This window comes from Ammospiza nelsoni, chromosome 9, assembly GCF_027579445.1.
Source record: "Ammospiza nelsoni isolate bAmmNel1 chromosome 9, bAmmNel1.pri, whole genome shotgun sequence".
In the NCBI taxonomy this organism is placed as follows: Eukaryota; Metazoa; Chordata; class Aves; order Passeriformes; family Passerellidae; genus Ammospiza; species Ammospiza nelsoni.
The window spans coordinates 29732478-29753913 of record NC_080641.1 but is presented as its reverse complement, the minus strand read 5'-3'; the positions used below and the strand labels follow the sequence as shown (position 1 = coordinate 29753913).

Genomic DNA, 21436 nt, shown 5'->3' with positions numbered 1-21436 from the left:
CCTGGGGAAGAGTGGGGATTCATATGCCAGATATTGACCTGGACTTGCATATTTTTCAATGTGGGATTTATGTACCTGTGAAAATATGGGTATATGATAGAAAGGCTGACAAACCATTTAACTATGGTGTCACTAATACATTGATATAATTTGTTACCTCAGCTAAGGTGTTTTGCCTCAAGAGGTGGAATACTTTTATGTATGGAAAGGTCACTTTTAATTAATAAGCTGTTTTTCTCATTCAGGGACAATATGAATTGCTTGTAACATTTGTGTGAAATAGTTTTCAATATAAAAATAAAACAAATTGAGCTTTATGTCACATTTATCATCCCCCATAACCCATTTAAATGTCAAAAAAATCAGTACAGACCAAAAGTCTATTTCTAGAAGCCTTAGTAGCCCTATTTATCAGAGTGAAATAAGATATTATCATCCCATTATCCCTTCACATGCCTTCTGCACTTGAAGCTATACCATTTCTTCATTTCTATAATACAGAAAATAGTTTTTCTATTGTTAAATATTTCTTGTCCAAGCTGTAAGTAGTGAAGAAAGTGCTGAGTGCTTCTTGCGCTATAATATAAATCTATGATATAATATACAATTATTTGCTTGCTTTATTGTACATATCTCAAATGGAAAAAAAAATAAATTAGTGTTCTTCTGTCCCTATTTGGAAACAAATATTTTGCAGACTGCAATTTGTTATTATAATTTTAACTTAAGGATAAAGCCTTCAGTGTATTCAGTACTGATGTATTTTGACAAAAATCATGCCATTGAATGGAAACTTATGTCCTTCTATATTTTACCATGAAATAATGCCCCTTAAAAAGTATAATTATTCAAGTTATTTTTCTGAGTTTTGTTTCCTAACAAGGAGGGCTCAGTCACATGGCTCTATGGGCGTGTGTCTCTTCCTTCTAATAATTCTAAAATTTCAAATTTGAGTGAGAGTGAATGGTCTCAAAGGTTCTAAGTTCATTTAAGATGCATGAAAGTAGGCAGTAAGATAGAGAAAGAAGATCCCATTAATGCTGATAGAGAGGAAGAAGCTTCTGAGTGTTGTGATAAAGAACCTGATGAGGAGTTCAGTTCCAGGGAATGCAGCAGGATCTAAAGCTAGAGAATTCCTGCTGAAAGAAGTAGATGCAGCTGAATATCAGACTAATGCATATGAGAGGGCTCAGCCTCATGTGATAAACATGCAAGGGACCAGACTGGGTGGTTTGTCCCTTAGAGAGGCTTTAGCAGATTATGCCATTATTATATCAAAATTCTTCTATACACTTTGAAAAGAAAGAATTAATTTACTGATGCAGATGTTAAATGGTGAAAAATTTATTTTATGTATAAATGTGTGGGGAAGTAGCCTTCTATTGGTTTTTATATATTAAATATATTTTGTTTTATGCTCATGTTTTTTTTTTTCACTTTTACTGCAACAGGCAGTGCCATGGGAAGTGATGATATCATAGCAGGGAACGTGAGCAAGTACATTGTTCTCCCAGCTGGTTACTGTGGGCAGCCCAAAAAAGGACATCTTATATTTGATGCCTGTTTTGAAAGTGGTGAGTATTTTCAGCATTATGTTACCCAGTTGTCAATATATTAACATTTTAAACTCCATCACTAATCTTTTTATGAAGTGTCTTAATTATTAAGAAGACTTACATTAAATACTACTTAACAAATCCAGCTGATTCCCTTCAGTCACATTTGACTTCAAGTCAGACTTCAAATGTCAAAAAGGTTGTGAGGTTGCTGTTGCCTACAATAAAAATTTCATCAGTCCATCTTTAACCACATGTGGACACATAACAGGATTTTATTCTGTCATTATTTATGTGGTAGTATTTATGTATTTATGATGTAGTATTTAAAATGTGCTATTTAAAATTTTAATTTAGAAGTTTACTGGGGCAGTTAACCCAGTAAAGTGCCCAGCCCATCCTTGCATAATTAGAGAATTTTGAAAATCTGTATGTGCTGTCTTTAAATATATTACTTTGGGTTTCCTGTGGCCTGATCCTATTTTGCTGAGGTTAATGGAAGTTCTGCCTCTGATGTCAATAGGAGAATTAAACTTTAGGAAGCTGCTGCAAACTGAAACTGTTTTTACAGGAGTTATAGTTAGCACATTAATTTAAAGGGTAATTTTAATTGCTTATATGCATTTGGGGTATGTAGGTAAATATATCCATGAAAATGTAGCATTGTTTAATTTTTTGTGTTACATACATGTGTGCTACCAGATTTTTAGCTTAAATCTATTACTGGCCTTCAGACCTACAGAGCACTGTTAAACACCATATGTAGAAAAGGCATTTGGCAGGATAAACTATAGTTTTCTGCATGGTTTATGTGAGAGGTGATGGTAATGCCAAAACTACTCCAGTGTCTTGTAAAATGAGCTTTTTATAAAAAGTTACATCCCTCAGGGTAGAATACTGACTGCCAGTTACTGGATAAATATTAAATTCAGTTATTTAAATCCTGTGATTACGTTATGTAAAAAGTGCAAATGATGCAGTGAATAATAAAGACTATTTTTTTAAGGTGTGTCTCTGAAGGTTCAGACAATAGTTTGGTATTTTTAAACATACTTGAGTGCTATTTTATAATAGTTATGTGGGGTTTTTGCATTTTTGTATCAGAAAACAGCTTAAGAAATGAATCATGGCCAAGCTGGGAAATTTACTTTATTGTGCTAAACTTCTCAGCAATGAAAAAAGATCAGTAGCAGTCATCAAATTATTTGTGAAGTATTATGAGTCATTGCATGATGGTTTAATTCCAGTTTTTGAACAATGGAATTAATTATATTTTTAAATTAAAATGTTTATTCAGTTCAAAGGTAATGTTCATACTTTACATACTTTGGTAATAATAGAATATGATAGAAGCAGGTGCTGTTTGAAATACTGTATTTATTTACATTATAGCATGATGAGGCTGTGATGTTGCTTTGCATATTCAGACGCTTCCAAAACACAAGTGTGAATGAAATTAATACCTTCATTTACTTCCTCATGATCACAATGTATTAGCAAGAGTGAGAGTAATATTGTGTACACTTCATATGTAAATTCACTTCATCTTTTGTTCTATGTCAGCCAAGTAATTGCTTAGAGTACCTTGACTGGTCAAAGCAAATTAACTGATTCTGGATAACTTATGAAATTGTTGATAATAATGAAATCTATCCCACCCTATTGTCCACACAGCAGGATACAGCATTTATAATATTGTTTTGATGCTCTTTGAGTACCACCTTAAATAGAATATCCTATTGAAATTGCCTTTTTCAAAGAACAGATGGTAAAACTGACCCCACCTGCAGTACTGCCCCCAGCCCTGGGGTCCCCCCAAGAAGAAATACAGGAACCTGCTGGAGGGGCCCAGAGGAGGCCATGGAGATGCTCCAGGGGCTCCTTTGCTATGGACACAGGCTGGGAATACTGGGCTTGCCTGGCCTGGAGGAGAGAAGGCTCTGAGGAGACTTTTGTGGCCTCTCAGGATGTGAAGGGGGCCTATAAAAAAGGTGGAGAAAGACTTTTTACCAAGGTCTGTGGGGACAGGGCAGGGAGAAAGGGGTCTAAACTGAGATTTAGGTGGGCTATGAGGAAGAAATTGTTTACAATGAGGCTGGGGAGGCACAGGTTGCCCAGAGAAGCTGTGGCTGCCCCATCCCTGGAAGTGTTCAAGGCCTGGTTGGATGGGGCTCTGAGCACCCTGGGATAGTGGATGGTGGCTCTGTCCTAGGCAGGGGAGTTGCAACAAAATTATATTTATGACCCCTTCCAACCCAAGCTATTCTATGATTCTAAAATAGACGTTGTATTAAATATTTTTTAATGTGGGATTTTCGTTTTTTGGCTGCATTCTCTGCTTTCTTGAAAGGTCTGGTTGATAGAAAGAAAATACCTGTTTTTCAATGACTGTTTTATATTGTAGAAATGGAAGTAAACAGATTTCAGAATAGAGAAGGGGTATTAAACTTGTAGAAATCAGGAAAAAATATTAATACATGCAGAAGAAATGCTACTTAAAGTGGTTTCATTTTAGTAACTGCTATAATTATTGTATTAAATAACATGGAAAAGTATGAATTTGTTTGAGACAGAGGTGTGTTTTCATGTAGTCTGAAAACCAATGTCCAGCTTGCTGTTTTGAAGTGCCATGCTTTCAAAAAAAAATAATGAAAAATAGAATTGGGCACTGGGATTTCTTTTTAATCCATTCTGTTGTTGAGAGGCAAAATAAGCTATTTTTGCCATTCCTGACAGTTATTTATCTTTTTCAGAGACTTTCAGTGAGTTTCAATGAGAAAGCAGCAATCCATTCTAACACTGCAATTTGCTCAATATAAGAAACATTTTCTTTCTATGTAGAAATGTCCTTACAAAAAAGGCATTAATTCTTGTCCAGTGCTATAGGCACAGAAAGCAGATTATTCCTTTTTTCTTTGACTAAATGGAAAGCTGCTATCATATCTTTCCTTGGCCTTTCCCTCCTCAGGTTAAATAACTGCTATTTTTTTCAATGGTTCCTTAGTGCTCACATTTTCCTAATTTTCTCTCATTCTTTATTTCCTCTGGCCTATCTCCAGCTGTTTTTATTTCCTCTGGCCTATCTCCAGCTGTTTTCTGCCTTTCTTGATTGGCAGTGGTCCAAGGTGAGCATGATACCCAGATAAGCTGGTGCCAATCCTGTGTGGAGTTTATTACAGGACATGCCTTGCAATCTATTTACTTCTGCAATGTTACAGTCCAATCTTTTTCACAATAGCATGGTACTGTTGACTTCTGTAAAACTTGTGAACCCTTATACTGTCCAGGTTCTTTTCTGAAGGAGCTGAACCAGTGCAGCTGGTGCCTGGCACTTTACTTACCCTTAATGAATCTATTACTAGGGAAAAAAAAATCATTGCTGTGAAATAAATGCAATTACTGAAAATGAAGAAAGGGGCCTCAGCCCTTTATCTTATTAATAACTGACAGAGGAGTAAAGAAGGTGGAGAATTATCAACTTGCAAGTATGTGAGGAATTTGTGCTTCCCATAGTTCAAGTTCCCATAGTTAATGTTCTGCCTGTAATCTTACTTGTTATCTTTATTAATATTTAAGAATCTATACAGCCAAAAGAAACTTTTTACATTGATTTATCATTAGCATGAAAGAAAATGATAAAAATTCAGATTTCTTGCGTACCAAGCCATACTTTTTCGATAATTTAAGTTTTTGCAAGAAACATGAGTTAGTTTCAGTGAAAAATGGAAGCACAGCTACCTATACACAGTACAAATTTAAATGTATACATCTGAAATATATATATTTGGTCAGTTGTAATTGTGTTTCCTAATATTCATTAATTTCGCAGTTTCATCAGTTTCGCAGCAATGCACAACTGTACAAATGTTTACCTCTCATCCCACCCTCTGTTCTGTCAAAATGGGAATTTTGCACAACATAGTGCTCTGGGTTAAAGGATGTATTAATTTCTGCTATGCAAAAAAGTCCTTCCTGATTAAGGAGGGCCCAGATTTTGATATGAACATGTTCCTCAAAGAATCTGGCATTTCGTACTCAAGGTGAGTTGGTATTTCAGACATTTTATCTAAAGGACTTAAAAGTTTAGCCATCTGCCTCTACTGTCTTGTGTTGCCTTCGTGCTTGTGATTCCTGATGGCATCCATTAAGTCAGCAGCCTATTCTGTATTGTGGCTAAGAGCTGTTTTATCTGCTTAGTCATTTTAACTGTAAGGGATGTTACCTCCAGAGCTGGAAGCCGCTTGTTTTTCCGGGAGCTTACATATCTGCAATAACTTTGCTTCTGCACGAGGTCACAAATTTTTAATGAATTTAACATGATGCATGAGAAGCTTTTTCTATGTATTTTGCAAATTGAACAAAGAAAACATAAACTGAATTACTCAGCTCTTACAAAGCCCCACCTTTCTTCTCATTGTGCCAAGGCTGTTTGCAGGATGTATCCTCCAGTTGCCTTCCTGGCTCCATCACAGAGGTGGGCGCTTGTTGTTCTCCAGCTTTTGCCTCCCTGGTCTGTCCATGGAGAGAACTGGCAGATGAAAACCTTGGGCTGACTCTGCCAGGTGTGGCTTTGCTGCAGAAGAATGCAGGGGAGGTTCAGATGTTCCTTTTGCCCGGTGTCACTGGGCTGCAGTCCCCAGGGATGGGTTGGTTGGTGGCTCTGGCGTGCTCGGGGCCGCACCCCAGCCCTGCCTGGCCTGGGATGGAGAGGGAATATGGGAGGGAGCTGGAGTCAGGCTGCAGACTGTGATGTGCTGTGAGCATGGTTAAAAGCCCCAAGCTCGACAGTTTCTGCTGCTTGTGGCTCAAATTGCTTGTTTTATAATTACTTTTGAGAATTGAAGGAGCAGTGTTGGCTCGCAGAGGTTTGTAAATCTCAGCATTTACACTGTTAAATACAGGGGCTTTTAATAAGGCTTTGAAAATATATATTTTGGCTTGTTAATCAAATATAATGCTGTTTAACTGTTAAAAAATACTGTGTTTCTTGAAATTAGAAATGAAGCTGCTGTCTGCTTTTATTCTCATTTCAACCAAAAAGTGGAACTCCGCCAAGAGTCATTAAATCTTCTATCCTTTGGATGAATTCTTATTTTTTTTATGAAAAAATGTTATGATTGGGTAATTTCTGTATTGTGGTTTATGTTCAAAAGATTGTAATTAAAGTTTTGTAAAATTTTAGATTCAATCTCAATTACTGTAAGCCTCAAATTATGGTAACTGCTGTACCACCACCTTGCAATGAAAATGATTCACAAACATTGGTTTGTCTTTTCCTGCAGCAGGTTTGTAAAATATTTTGCATTAGAAACCTGATAAAAAAATTCAGTGCTGACGGATTGCAAATGATATTAATCAGTTGGAAAAAGTTAAAACTTACAATGTATTAAGAGATCTCATATGACTGAGAAGTACCCTCGTATCATTTTTGTTAAGGTTTTAAATATCCTTCTATATTTCAAAAATAGGATAATGTACTTATAAAACACTTTGCACAACACTCAAAATTGCAATAAGTGATTGTAATTCCGCTGATCTCATTGTAACCACTTAGAGGCGTGAAATAGGCCATTGAGCTTTACCATGAAAGATATCTTCTGAACAAAAGCACAGATAATATAGGATGGATTGCCCTTTGGGGCTGCTTCTGTCCCAGTTGTTAAGACTTGACATGTAACTTTAGACAGCTAAAATTAGGGGTGATTATTCTTAGTTGTAATTCGTAAAATATTGTACAATTTGATTTGCAAAGCATTTTCTGAAATAGAAATTTTTGTTTGATAAAACTTAAAAATGAGAACTAAGACAACACATACGATGATATTGTTAAGTATCATGCTCAAAGGAAAACTGAAATCCAACCTAAGAAATAGTTGTATTTTTGCCATCTAACATAGAATTGTAGTGTGCTTGCAAAATTATTAAACAATCTGACCCTCTGTGCGTTTGTGTTTAAGTGAACAGAAAAACCCTTCTTCCCCCTGATTTCAGCAGCACTGTGATGATACCCTAGAACAGGAATAAGGCAATACAGGCAAGTGTCATAATGGCACCTCAGTAGAAATAGAAAGTGCAAAAGCTGTGTAAGGATTCTTTCTTCCAGTGCAAACACTTTTAGTAGTAGGCTAAACTGTGTTTTGGAGCAAAAATAGTTGGTATTCCAAATTTCCTGTTTTATAATCTCATGTATATCTAGAATCACTAAGTCAGGTGGAACTGTTTTGTCTTTCATTTTTACTAGGATGCTCATCTGTAAAGTAGAAACAAAGGAATGAAAGTCTTTGTGTTATTTCAGTAATGATGTCTGTTTTCTGCCTGCTTTTGGGGCATCAAGGTGTATCTGATTAATGAAACATTTTAGTGATTTCCTTATTTTTGACAGTAATTTATGTCGCATTTCAAAGGAAGGCATGAAGTGGTTATTGCTGCCAGTAGGGATAATTTAGGAAATATTTCCCATTTCTGAACATGCCTGTTTCCTGTTCAGAGCAGTTTTACTCTACCAGAGTATCAATACCTTTGGACTACTGCAAGTTAAAAGTCAGAAAAAAGTAAGAGCAAAAGATTGATTTTAATTTTTCTATGTGTTTTAATGATGACAGTAGGCATAGATTAATGGATGTAGCATGCACAGAGTGCTATCAGTTAACATATATGACATTACTCAGATGTCTCAAACTCCGGAAAAAGCACGTGAATGATTTATGGAATTGATATTAATCTCTTTCCAGTAAATGCATTACTAAAGTTACATGGGAAATTGATGTTGCTGCTGTAATGCCAAATTAATTTCTTTCTTGCTAGGTCAGCATTGCAAATGGAACTAAATATTAACCTTTTAAATATCTAAACAGATATAGTATGGAAGGCATTTTTACAAATGGGGAGTGCTTGATGTCAGTGTGATGCCAGCCAACACATATGGCATTAGTCAGATAGCATAACTTGTGGAAAATAGATATTAATGACCTATGGAACTAAAGAAAATGCAGAAAGTATTACTCTAACAATGAAAGCAAAGAGTTAGGATGATAATTGCAGTTGTTGTGACAATTATGATTTTTACAGTCAATTTACCATCTGATTCTCACACAACCTTCTTCAGGACCAGTCCTCTCCTCCCTGTTCCCAAGTGTTTGTATCTCCTCAGCTGGTATTCAAGCACATGTGTTGATTTGCTCTTTAACTGACCTGAGAGGGACCAGAATAAGCAACTGGAAACAAAATCAGAAATGTCTGTGATGAGATATTGTAAGCTCACAGCAGATTTTTAACAATCTCAGTATAAGAAACAACTAAATACAGTATAGATCCCTAGTCTAGAAAAAAGGCAACTGAGGAATAATATATTAAATGTCTGTAAAATCATGATTTCTAGTTAAAATATCAGTGTTTCCCTGTCTGTTCTCTTTGTACAAAATACTAAGGGCCATCAAATGAAACTAGAAGTTAATATGTTGAAAGCAAACAAAGGAGAATGATTCCTTACATGTTGTTTAATTAAACTGTGGAACTTCTTCCTGCAGAACATTGTGGATGCTAAAACTTGACATGTGTCATGCTTTCAATAAAAAAACGAACTGACAAGCCCAGGAAAGAAAGATCAGGTGAGAGCTACTAAACACTGACACCATTTCTGGCTCAGAAGGTTCATCAACTGTGCCTTGTAAATTAGGGAATTATACTGGGAGGTATCTTCCAATGATTGCTGTTTTTCTTCTGCTCCTCTATAGGGATCCATTTCTGGCAGTTACTGAGCTGGACCTTGATCTCACCTGATAGATACATGTGATTAACAATGGTTTATCACTGTTAGTACATTTAATAATGTTGTGTTATTTTCTAAAAACAGATTTGAGGTTATAGTTGCAAGCCAAAATTAACATCATGCAAAAGTATACTTTGATCAAATAATAGGAAGGAAAATCTTACAGTTCTTGTTTCTATTCAAATTTTTTTTCTAAGGAGGACAGTGGCTGAAGGTGGTGTTGTCCAGCAACAGACCTGATGCAGATCTGTTCTTAAGATTTTGCACATTCCTGATACTAGATTCCCATCCGATTTTAAAGTTTTCATGGGATTTTTGTAAGCTTCTTCTATGACAGAGAAGGAATTAAAAAGACCCTCAACAACAAAGATACTTTCTATAAAGATGACAAAGTAGTTTTTGAGAATAAGCAAAAGTATTTTCCTACATATCAGGTTCTGAGATAAATTTTCCAGTTTCCATTTTTCTGGCTCTGTTCAAAATTTTCCATCTGGAAAAATGATAGAGGGAAATACAAGAAAGAATAGCAATGTCCCTGCCAGTGTGAAGGAACATTACATTACACTGAACAAATATCCTTATCTGAATGTACAATCACTGAAATAAATGCAGCTGTGTTTATTTCAGCATAATCAGATATATTTGAATATAAAATCATTGACATAAATGCAGCTGTGTTTATTTCAAACTGCACATGTTAATATGAACATGAATGTGACATCAGGAATGTATAGAGGTATGTACATATAGTGACAGAATAGAAGGTTGGGACAGTTAAAAGTGTGAAGGGAAAATGTCTAGATGAGTTTGTGCTGTACCTAAAGATTTTTTAACACCATTGGAAGTCACTAATGAGGAGATGCAAAATTCTTCTCATATAGAATCCCTGGATTTGAATATATCTGTGGTTACTCTATAGAATAACAGGTGACCTCTGCCTCAGTTACTGACTAAGGAAATAATTGCTTTGAATAATTGCTTCTTAAAATAGAGAATCGCATTAGTTTTGAGTGATTGGTAGGTCCAGGTCAATCTCTTCTGATGGATGCAGTGCAGACCTTAACTGTACCTTAGGTTTTTATCTGATTTTGAGCCTTTAAAGGAGCTGCCAACCACCCTTCCCAAATTTCATCTTGCTGGGTTCTCAAACCCAGGGAAAATACAATGTAGAGCAGTGCCAGTGGAAAAATTCTGGAGTTGTTTATTTTGCCAGGAATGCTGCTCCTTGCTATTTCCTGAAAGTAGTAAAGTACTCTGCCTTCACTGTCCTGTTTGTATGCTTAACCTCTGTCTTTTGAAATCAGAGCCCTTCAGAACTAGAAGAAGTTGAAGTGTTCTTTACTCTGCTTATGCAGATGGTGCTATATAGACTATCACAGCGAGTGGCTGTACTCAGAATAAAAGAAAAAGTAGCACCTGAACAGTAAATATTTGGGAGCTAAGAGGTATTGGAAAGGCTTTATTTTCATCTTGGGAGAACTTTGAAATATTCTGCTTCACTAAATAGTGGTATTTTGTTCAGTTAGTTCAGTAACCTGTAATATTATCCCTGTTTTGCAGAAGACAGGAACACAAAAGCCCTGGTTCTTGTCCGCCTAGTGCCTTTTGTAGTGAATTTCAGCTGTGTGAAATGAGTGCAAAATGGCTGAGAAACGTTGAGAGTGCTTTGCATCAGATGTATGTGAGCCAAATTCAGACTGAAATGTAGGAAATTTCATATCTTGTACTATGTCTACCAGAGTTGATCAAACAGGGATGCTGTAAAGAATAGGGGAACAGAAGGAAGGGGACTAAAGCAGAGAAGAACCATTAGAAATGTTCCTGTGAGCCCCTGCCCTTGAAGCGCCCCTGGCCTCGGGCACAGCGGTGCTGAGCTGCTCCTTCTCTGCTGCTGTGTGACCCAACATGTGGTGGTACTATTCCTGGCTCAGGACAGGGCTCAGGCAGCACCAGCTGGGAGAACAATGATCCTTGTACTTCCTGCCCAGCCCCAGATACAGGAATACCTTTCACAGAATCCCAGGATGGTGGGAAGGGACCACAGCGTGTCACCTTGTCCCACCTTCCTGCTCAAGCACATGGCACAGGGTTGTGTGCACACAGTTCTGGAATATTTCCAGTGAGGGAGATTCCACACCCCGTCTGGGCATCCTTTTCCACTGCTCAGTCACTGCACAGGAAAATTCTTCCTCGTGTCCAGGTGGAATTTCCTGTGCATCAGTTTCTGCCTGATCCTCTTGTGCCATTGCTGGGCACCACCGAGCAGAGCCTGGTCCTGCCTCTGATCCCTCCCTGCAGACACTGACAGGCAGATGAGGGCCCCTCTCAGTCACGTCTTCCCAGGGTTGAACAGGCCCAGCTCCCTCACCCTTTCCTTGTAAATCCTGCCCTTTGTGTGGTCATGTTTGATTTTTCCCAGTGGGCTGAAGACACTGGCATAAGCTGTCCAGAGGGGCTGTGGAATCTCCATCCACAGAGGTGTTCAAAACCTGGGCAGATGCAGCTCAGGGCAGCCTCCTGATGCTGATCCTCTTGTAGGACTAGACCATCTCCAGAAATCCCTAAGAGATCACTTACAAGATTAATATTTTATCTTTTTGTCCTGAAATTAGAATACACTTCAGATAGATTCTGTTCTTGTTGTTCTTTAAATCACTTAAAAATTCTCAACTGCCTGCTGTTCCAAAGTTAACAAGCCAAATTAAGATCTTTGCTTGTTTGAGCTGCCACTCTAATGCAAGAAGAGACAAAATGCTGTGAAATAAACAGTGGTCTGTACTTTTGAAAGAATACTGGCTGGAAAACATACTTCAGAAGAGGTGTTTCATAAACAAAAAGTGTTTTTATTCTTGGATGGATACTATCTGATTTCAGGAGAAAATATTTTGGAATTTTTTTTGCTCAGACTAACAAGAATTTGGATACAAGTTATTAGGTGGGAAGCACATTGTTTTGGATACATGCAGAGCTTCATTTTGCATTTATCGATGCTATTTAGTAACCTAATTGCCTTCTAGGTTCAGCCTTTAGCATGCTAATTTTGATTTAGTGTTTGTATTTCTGAAAACAAACTGGGAACAAACCATAAATTATCACTGTGTGTTCTTTAGACAGCTACTGGAATTCCAGTATCTACTACAATAACATAATGTGAAGGTAAATTACCATAATATATTAAGGGTTATTATTATGTTCTAACAGTTTCTGGTGGAATCACATCTCTTTTTTCTCATCTGAAACTGTAGCTTTTTCATAAGAAGAATAATTTATTCTGTTTAAAAAAAAATGGTTTGAATGTTTATTGTTGCTACTGTATTATGTTATGAATAATTCATTTTAGTAGCCTTTTTTAGGATTGTGAGTGAATGTCATATTTCTGATGTGAAAAACTTTTAAGCCTATATCATGCATGCAATATAAAATATGGAGAGCTAAGGAATAATACATCTAGGGTGTTTTCCTTTTCCTTTTAGCATTTTGGTAGTCAGCTTAAGAAATTATGTTCACAGTGAGTTTTTTGAATGATTGACTAAGAATTCTTTTTGACACTTGTGTTCCTTTTTGGTCTTTCTTCTTACTTGCAGTTTTTATTATATTAGGATCCAATTATAGAGGGTTTACATATATATTTCATATGATGTTAAGTTGTATAATTAAACACCTTCAAAATGCAACATAAAACTGCCCATGTACCTGCGCTGGGCTGATGGCCTCTTGTGTAGGTACAGTTAAATCAGATTGTTTAGCAGTGTTAGCACAGCCAAAAATATCTTGAGATTGGAGGGTGAGTTCACTCTGGAGTTTTGTGCTGTTACAGATCCATTGCTGTCAGAACACGAGAGCTTTGTGCCTGAGCTCGCCGGGGTGATGGATGGCAGCTGTGCTCCTTACTAAAAGTGAAGTTAAAACAAGGATGGGGCAGCAATGTTATAATTAATTTATACTTTTGTCTGAGAAATAAATGCTGATAGCAAGTTGGAACTTGACTTCTGGTTATTACTGTGTGTATTTCAGTGGCCCTTCTGTTTCAGTAGCTTCAGGGTGGTTCTCACTCATCCCAGACACTTCTCATCCTCTTACTTGATTATCTCTGTGCTGTCCTGCCTGTTAGTTCTCTTTACTCTCTGCATTTGTGTAAATGTTATTGCTAAAGTATCTTCATGTTGAGAGAATGTTGAGAGAATGTGGAGCCTCACTCCTTGGGCCTGTACATTAACTGCTGTATCAAATTAAATCTTGCTGTTATCACCTCTAGGACTCCATGTTATCCGTATGCCATTAGCATTTGTTTTGTTTTTCATTATTCCCATCTGTAAGCTCTTCTTTATCCCTTTGGATTTAGTGATCAATTTATTTCCTTTCCTCACATTTGCATTTCATTTACATCAGCAAACATTTTGTCCATTTCATTTTAGTCAAGGTTTCCCATTTTTACAATTTCCTCTACCAGTACCCCTCCTTGAAAGATTTTTGTAAATCTGCCTTTCCAAAATGCTTCCTATTTTTTTCTTCCGAAATGTCTTAATTTATATTTATATATATTTAACATTCAAAAGAACTGGGATCCAGAGCTTTGTCCTGATGTTTGTACTTTTTCAGTCTGCATGCTCTTTTGGACATGAAATGTTTCTTTCCCAAAACTCCAACTTCAGCTGTGAACTCTAAATATTTTCTCTAGGATGGGGGTCTATGTTGACAGATACCAAATCTTCAGTGCCTGGTCCAGAGCAGAAGTCAGAGGAAAAATTTCTGCATAACTAGTTTCTGTTGGTTTTGGGTCAGGCCATCAGCTTGTGAAACTTTCTATGAATGAGTGGTTGTGTGGCAAGTGGGCAAATGCTCTGTCACTCAATTGGCCACAGGTCAGTGAGAGTGGATGCCAGAGGGGTCTGAACTGGTTAGATGGCAGGAAAAGGAGAATATTCTCAGTGATTACAAGGAGTTCAATTAAAAGTGTCTGTCCCATGTATCTGCAGTGTCACAATGACATCTAGATACTTCTTAGGATGTGAATATGTTGATCTTATTTTCTATTTAGAATGTTAGCCTAGTTAATAATAACTTTTGCTTATAGTCCTTTACAGCAGGAGATCACTGTGTGCTTTACAAGGTACTTTTGTTTTCATTTTATAGTTCCAGAAATCTGAGGCTCCCAGAAGTTTGGAGCTTCAGTGTTACATGGTGGAATCACCATTTGAAGCATTTTGACATTATCTTCTTTGAAGCACACTAATTGGATTTAAGCCCACACCTCTGATTACTCTTTAAAACTGAACAAAGTATGTGTCATCCTGAATCACGGTGGCTGAGATGGACTTTCCTTTGTAGGGATGCTATTTTATAATAGTCTGCCATGCTTCAACAGGTATCAGGAATAATAGATACTATTTCAGATAGAATGTAACAATAACTGATATTATTTCAGCAGCACGGGGAAACTTAAATACTGTTGGAAAAATTGTGTTAGGTTATCTTCTCTGAGTCAGACTAATGAAGAATGAACCAGCTGAGTAAAGAAAGAGGAGGGAGAACAAGCATTATCTTTTGCAACCTATTCAGTTTTGGCTGATTTAACCTAGATGAGGAGAAAAGCAATATTGTGTTCTTTGACAGTTCTGTAACAAGCTTTGCTAACTGATAATAATAACTGGAAGACATATGTTAAATTGTTGCTTCTTCTGAGAAAGGAAGAATGCTGAAATCAGGAAGCTGTATTATTGTAATTTGATAATTGTGATTTGGTCTTCTTTATCTACGTGACTTCCTAGTAAGAGCAAATATAGGCTACTATATTCTAACACCATAAAATTCTACAGGGTATGAAGTATAAAATGTGGAGAAAATTCAGTTTTGGCTAATTATGCAATCCAATGTCATTTTACTGTGGATGTTATATTGGAAAGATAACGTTGGTGAATTATTTCCAATCTTGCAGAAGGATTCCAACAGAAAGAAAAAAATCTAACCAAGTTAAATAAATTTGTATATTAATAGTATTCTAATCAACCTGTGTAGTTCTATAAAATTATCTTGCCCCCTAAAAATTGTTAGCCAATCATTCCTTTATTTTTTTATTTATTTATTTTTTTTGCTGGACGATACTGGAAGAATGTCCAAATGGTGTGGTTTGGTGTCAGATGCCCTGCACAGGAAGGTGGAGGCTCAGTTCAGTGTGGGAGCAGAGGGCAGTGTCACTGTCCTGGTGTGGCACTTACAGGTGGGGCCACCTTGGACCACGCCCTTGCCATGCAGTGCTCAGGGTGAATCTGGGGGTTCATTCCAGCCTGTTCTAGGCCTTGATGAGCAGCAAAATGCAGCAGCAAAAGCAAAAATAATGAGAGAAAGTGCAAAAAAGACACAAATATCCATGTGACCCTGGGATACCTTGTTCTGTACACTGAGGCCAAATCGCTCAATGTTTATAGAACGGATTTTTTCAGGTGAAACTTTATATGAGCTTAAAAAAATAACTTTGCTAACAACAAAACTTGGGTTTTTAAAAAAAATTAAAATATAGCTACTAGCCCTTTAGGTTTTCTGATATCCCCTATTTATATACTTACTGGTAAAAGAGTTTATAAATTGATATTTACAACACCTCTGCCATCGTAGTAATTGTAAGAAGCTGCCCACCTGTTCAGAATTGGAATTCTTTTACACTCTAATTACAATTCCCAAAGTATAAATTATTTCCATCTTTAGAGGGGACGGTGGGACTGCCATGTTTCCTGTGAGTCTGGGATGTTCTGAAGCCAAAGGTGCCTCTGTTGCTGACTGCCTTCACACCAGCAGTGTGACAGAAAGTCATTTCTCAGTCACAGAGATAATGTTTTCTGTCAGTGTGGTAAAAATATGAACATGAACAGACAGACTTTTAAAACATTCCTGGTTTTGAAGACTGGCTTTTGAAACAGCAGGTCTGTTTGGTTAAAGTTAGTGGCATTTGTTAACTTCTTTATTTGAAAGTTTTCAATATGGATAGCAACATGTAAAAATTTTTTTATTAATACATTAAATATCTAATTTTAACCTCCAAGTAAGTAAACTAAAGAAATACAGGTTATTGAGGTTAAAGTACAAGAAGGTTATTGAAATTAGGAACCACAAATAATTACTTGCTTCTTAAGATGTTAATTATTTTGTTATGTAAATTCTTGTCCAGTTTTTCATAATGTATTAAAACTTTCCAATGCATTTAATAACACAAAGACTTTTGTATGTCATAATGAATGAATGTCTTGTAAAGCACATACATGTAGATTCAATCTGAAAATTGGAATTAACCATGGATATATTTAAAGAAGTAATTTTAATTAACTCCTTAATTTCATAGTTGATGTTTATTATGTTCTAAAGAGCTCCTGTTATATCAGCAGCTTCTTATATTGTTGGGGTGTACTATTAAAAGTATAACATAATATGTAACAAAAGTAGCATGTTTTGTTGTTGCTTTTAACTGAAAATTTTGATATTTCTTTAAATTCTTATGTAGAGGTAAATTGGCACCTCTCTTGACAAATTCAGCCTAATTTTCAATAGAAATAGTACTGGAAATTGTGTGTAAGTCCCTGCCTTTGAAGAGTCAAAATTATACATTGGATTTGTATAATTGATCAAGGTCACTTCATGCCCATGAGACACAATGATACAGCTCAACAATCACTGTAAGGTTATTTAAGTACTAATTGCTTTAGAAATGCTGTTGTTTTTTTTTTTTAATGGGTTCATAAAATAATTTCTGAGAAAATTTTGTCTATTTTGAAAATCTACATATTTCTTTTTTAGATTTTTTTTGCTTTTTGGAAAAATATGTTCCTACCAAACTCAAACCCAGTGAGAAAAAAAAAATTGGAGATACAGTCAAATAAAAAAAAAACTTGCTCCACTTAATTGGAATCCTAAATCAAGCTTAAGTGGGCGTCTTGGTAGGCTAGAAACTTCTGGATATCAAAGAATTATCAGAAAAGCAGAAAAAGGGAGTATGTGATGTGATTTGCTTTAAAATCATAGTTTCCTCCACATTTTTTGAGATTCAGATAAAGGTGAAAAGTAATAGCACAATGGGCACAAGAGTTCTGTTTTGATTTTTGTTCTGTCATGCTTTGTCATTTTGAGTTTTCTGTATTTAAAAGCCAATTAATCTAGGTTATTATATAGCAAAAAAAGCCTGCTTTTTGTTTAAAAGCTTTATTGGCTTTTTGGAATACTCACTTATAAGAAAAAGATCTAGGGAGTTCAATTTCAATAATATGTCTGACTCAGATTCTCATCCCATCCATCTTAAATCCATTTTCTTTCTCTAATCACCTGCACGCCCTCGTCACAGTTCCCAGGCTTGCTTTGCTTGTATGGGAGTTTGCAAATTGCACTTTTGAGATACCTGTATGTCTGAGAGACAAGGGAAATTTCATTTCTTTTGTGCCTAAAGCACAGGGGGGCTGTGTCCAGGAAGAAACCAAGGTGCTCCCTACCTGAGCCAACGTGAGAAGCTCAATGATGGCAAACTGGGGGGATGGAGAAAGGCAGTGCTCTCTTTTTGTCACACTGATCTCTGCAGTCTGTTGCTTAGCAGGCCAATTCCACACGTCTCCAAATATGTGGAATTGAATTATTTGTGGTCATTATATAATTATTGCAACAAGGAATTTCGGGAACATGTGAGAGATGTGGAAGCAACCACGTCCTCCAAACAAGGCATTCCTTTGGAAGCAGTTTGGTGTTTGCATGGCTAGAGAAAGAACATTAATAGCTTAGTTCTGCAAAAAATTACAGAAATAGCTTGGCTCTGCAGAGAAAATATTGTTAAAACCCAAAATCTCATAAAGGAAAGTTGCACAATTTTAGTGGACCTAGCAATGTATTTCAAGGTAGAGCTGTACAAATACAAATGTCTTCACATACATGTATACTTTATAGATGTAAATGTGAATTTTCATGAAAGTTCCTGTTTGTATGGATGTAGCTCCTTTAAAAGTACTCTCATCTGATTAAAATATAAAATTAGCATTTAATGTTAACATAATACATGGAATTATAAAAGGTGTATCTATTGTAGAGTACAAATTTTCATTGCTGGCTGCCACTTTATAGCAGTCTTCCCTTCAACTTCCTACCTTGTCCTTTCCTTGCCCTTCTCTCTCCCCATGTTTTAGGCATCATTTTCTGATGAAATCCTCATTTTGTGTTAACATGAGGAGTAAAATAATATGTTGATGGCTTGGATATCTGTTGGTGTTCTTATGATCCCTGAGTAGAGAGAGTGATGTGCTGTCACTCTCTCCATAACTCTCCAAGGTTGAGAATTCTATTACATCTTTCAAAATGTCTTTTTACTTTCATCTGAAAATGAAAATAAGTTGAATAAAATCCAGTTTACATTTGAGCTGGGCCGCATACTCACTGCTGTGTATAAAATCAAACTTGATTTCCTAAGGAATTTTTTCTGTTAGTACAACTTTTTTCCTACTTTATGACAATTATCATATATGGTGTTTTTTCTTTTTTTTTTGTTTTACTGCCACAGTTTGAAGTGAGAGCATTAAGTTAAATTAATTTGACTTTGCTTGGCAAATGGTGATAGTAGCACTTTAACAGCTGTTTGCTTTCCTGGATTGTCCTTGGTGCTGAAATTGCTTTTGTATCTAAACAGCAAAATGTGTTTATAGGGCTACAGAATATGGAGATAAATTTAGCCTGTCAAACAGATATTATTGGGGCTTTTTTTGTGCTGTGTTTCTGGGAGTGGATCCTGACTGCAGTGCTTTAATTCCAGGCTGTGTGTGCCTTTGGACATCTTACAGGAATGTTGTGGAGCTTTTCCCTTTGATTTATGACCTTGCCTGTATGGACTTCTGATCAGATTTTATTCTCATTTAGTGCAAGAGGGGCTAATTATGAAAGTGACAAAGATTCTTTCGTTGTGCTAAAGCTTTTTGAATGACAAAAGGGGGCTTTAAATTAAAATGAACTTTAACGAGGCATTTTCACATTGAAGTGATACACACTCTACCACTGATAGAGTAATTCATTTTCAACCCTTTCTGATTCTATAAACACATTGTCTCACAAGATCAGTAATTTTTTACCTCTCAGGCTAATGAAGAGTGGATGGTAGACCAATGAATTCTCTTTTTGCAGAACTGTTTTGACATTCTTAATTTTTTCTTAAATATCAAAGAAAGGACAAAGAGCTGTGATTTTATTGCATTAATATTAATAATCATTTATCTGCCAGAAAAACATTTAAATATCACTTGACATTTGCAGAGAAAGATTAATGTTTAATTTACTACAAACATAGAAATACTTTGAAATAAAAGGAAACGCTTCTGAATTCAGCAAAATAATAAAAAAACCCCAACAAAACACCAAAACGCCAACAAAATTAAGACAGACATTGAGATATAAAAAAACATTGTAACCATGCAGAAATCAAAAACATGTTGGTGCCATGTAAAATGTCAATATTTAAATTATCACTTCTGATTGAAAAAATAACATCAACTGGATAGTTCTTTAAGGTCTAATTTAAGCTTTAGCTAAACAAAGATAAATGAGGGGAAGCAGTTTTCTGTTACATCCATGTGGATACAGTTACAAAGGCCTGTATGAATTCTAGCAGCATTATAAAACAAAACCAACATAATGTAGTTATGTTATGAATAGTATTGGCATTTCATAAATATTGGTAAATCTGAAAGTCAAGGGGAGCTTCCAGAACAGGCTGGTGTCTGGAGGAAAGGAAAATAGCAAGACACAGGAGTCAGAAAATTGTATAAGTGAAAATACAGGAGCAAGTCCCATTACCTACAGAAGGACCAAAATGCTGTATAATAAAGAGAAAAGTGGAGAAATCACCTTGTTCTACAAAAGAATGTCAGAGTAGGAGCTGCAGAGGAGGAGGAGGAGATGAACAGAAAAGTTGCGTATCAGTCTAATCTGATAAAATGGCTAAAAATGCACCCAGACTGCAGGAAAGTCTATCTGTAAATTTTATCATGGAGATTATATGGTAAGATACCACTTCTAGGCAATGAAATGATGGGATTAATGTATTGAATGAGAATAACATTTCTAGCCCCCAAACTGTTTTTCTGACTAGATTCATAATGGCATAGTGAATCAAATTCAGTTTTATAATAAACTAAAATAAGACTGTTTCTTCTGCAAAAGCTGTATGTAGGACAGATGTTATTCACATTCAGTATTTGTGTGGAAAGCCTATCCTTGCAGTACCTCTTTCCAAGGATTTTTTTTTATAAGATAAAAAAAGTTACAGCTATAAATCCAGTAATTTATTATTTAAAGAAGGTTCTTATCCAGGAAAACAAGATTCTTTTATAGGGCAATACCTGGAACCTTTCTATTAATATTCTTTAATAAAAACTTCTGATTTTATTTACAGCTCTGGTGACTTTTGAGAGGTCCTTGAGAATATAATATAACTGTAGGTCTCTGATTAAGGTTTCCATCTATTAATTTTTATTCAAGTATCAGTGTGTAGTTATACATTGGAAGGATTCTTCTGGAAAAAATGGTGATTCTGTGTATAAGGTACCAAACTAGGCCAAATGCAGAATTACAGCATTACTGTGCAGTAATAAATCAACAGGAATATCCTCTCTTGTAGGATGAAAGAACTTCCTTGTCTTTTGCATTACAAGAATTCTCAGGGTCTTTGCAAAATGATGAATATATTGAGTAGGAAGCATTACATAAGTAGCACTGCTGTGATGTACTAAAGAATAAAGAATATGCAGCTTAAAAACTTTTTAAACCATTTTTAATACATTTTTTTTGGCACACTTGTGCTGTTTTGCATCAGAGGCTGCAGAGAGCACCAGATTTCAGTGGTGTGCACTGAGCATCAGGCCCCAACAAGTCAGTATTTGGGACATGTTTCTGTCTGTGACACCAGTGATGGTACATCCCTCTGTGGTCCTGCAGTTCCTGCTCCCTCATCTGCCTTGGCTGGTGGTTGCTTCCGTGGTTAAGGCTGCAGACGTCGTTATAATTTATTTATTAACTCATTTATTATTTATTTAGGATAGCACCCATTATATGCTAAGTGACTTCCAAACAGAAATTTCCCCAAATTGCTTTTCCTTTAAGA

At 36.1% G+C, this 21436-nt stretch overlaps 1 protein-coding gene across 1 annotated transcript in view; it reads left to right on the top strand.

Annotated features, from left to right (window-relative positions):
* The window catches only part of LOC132077052 (BEN domain-containing protein 5-like), a 554717-nt gene that overhangs the window by 15670 nt on the left and 517611 nt on the right, over positions 1–21436 (top strand). Inside the window, exon 2 of the mRNA XM_059478502.1 lies at positions 1452–1574. Coding sequence (XP_059334485.1) covers positions 1452–1574 — 123 coding nt within the window. The remainder of the gene's footprint in view (positions 1–1451; positions 1575–21436) is intronic.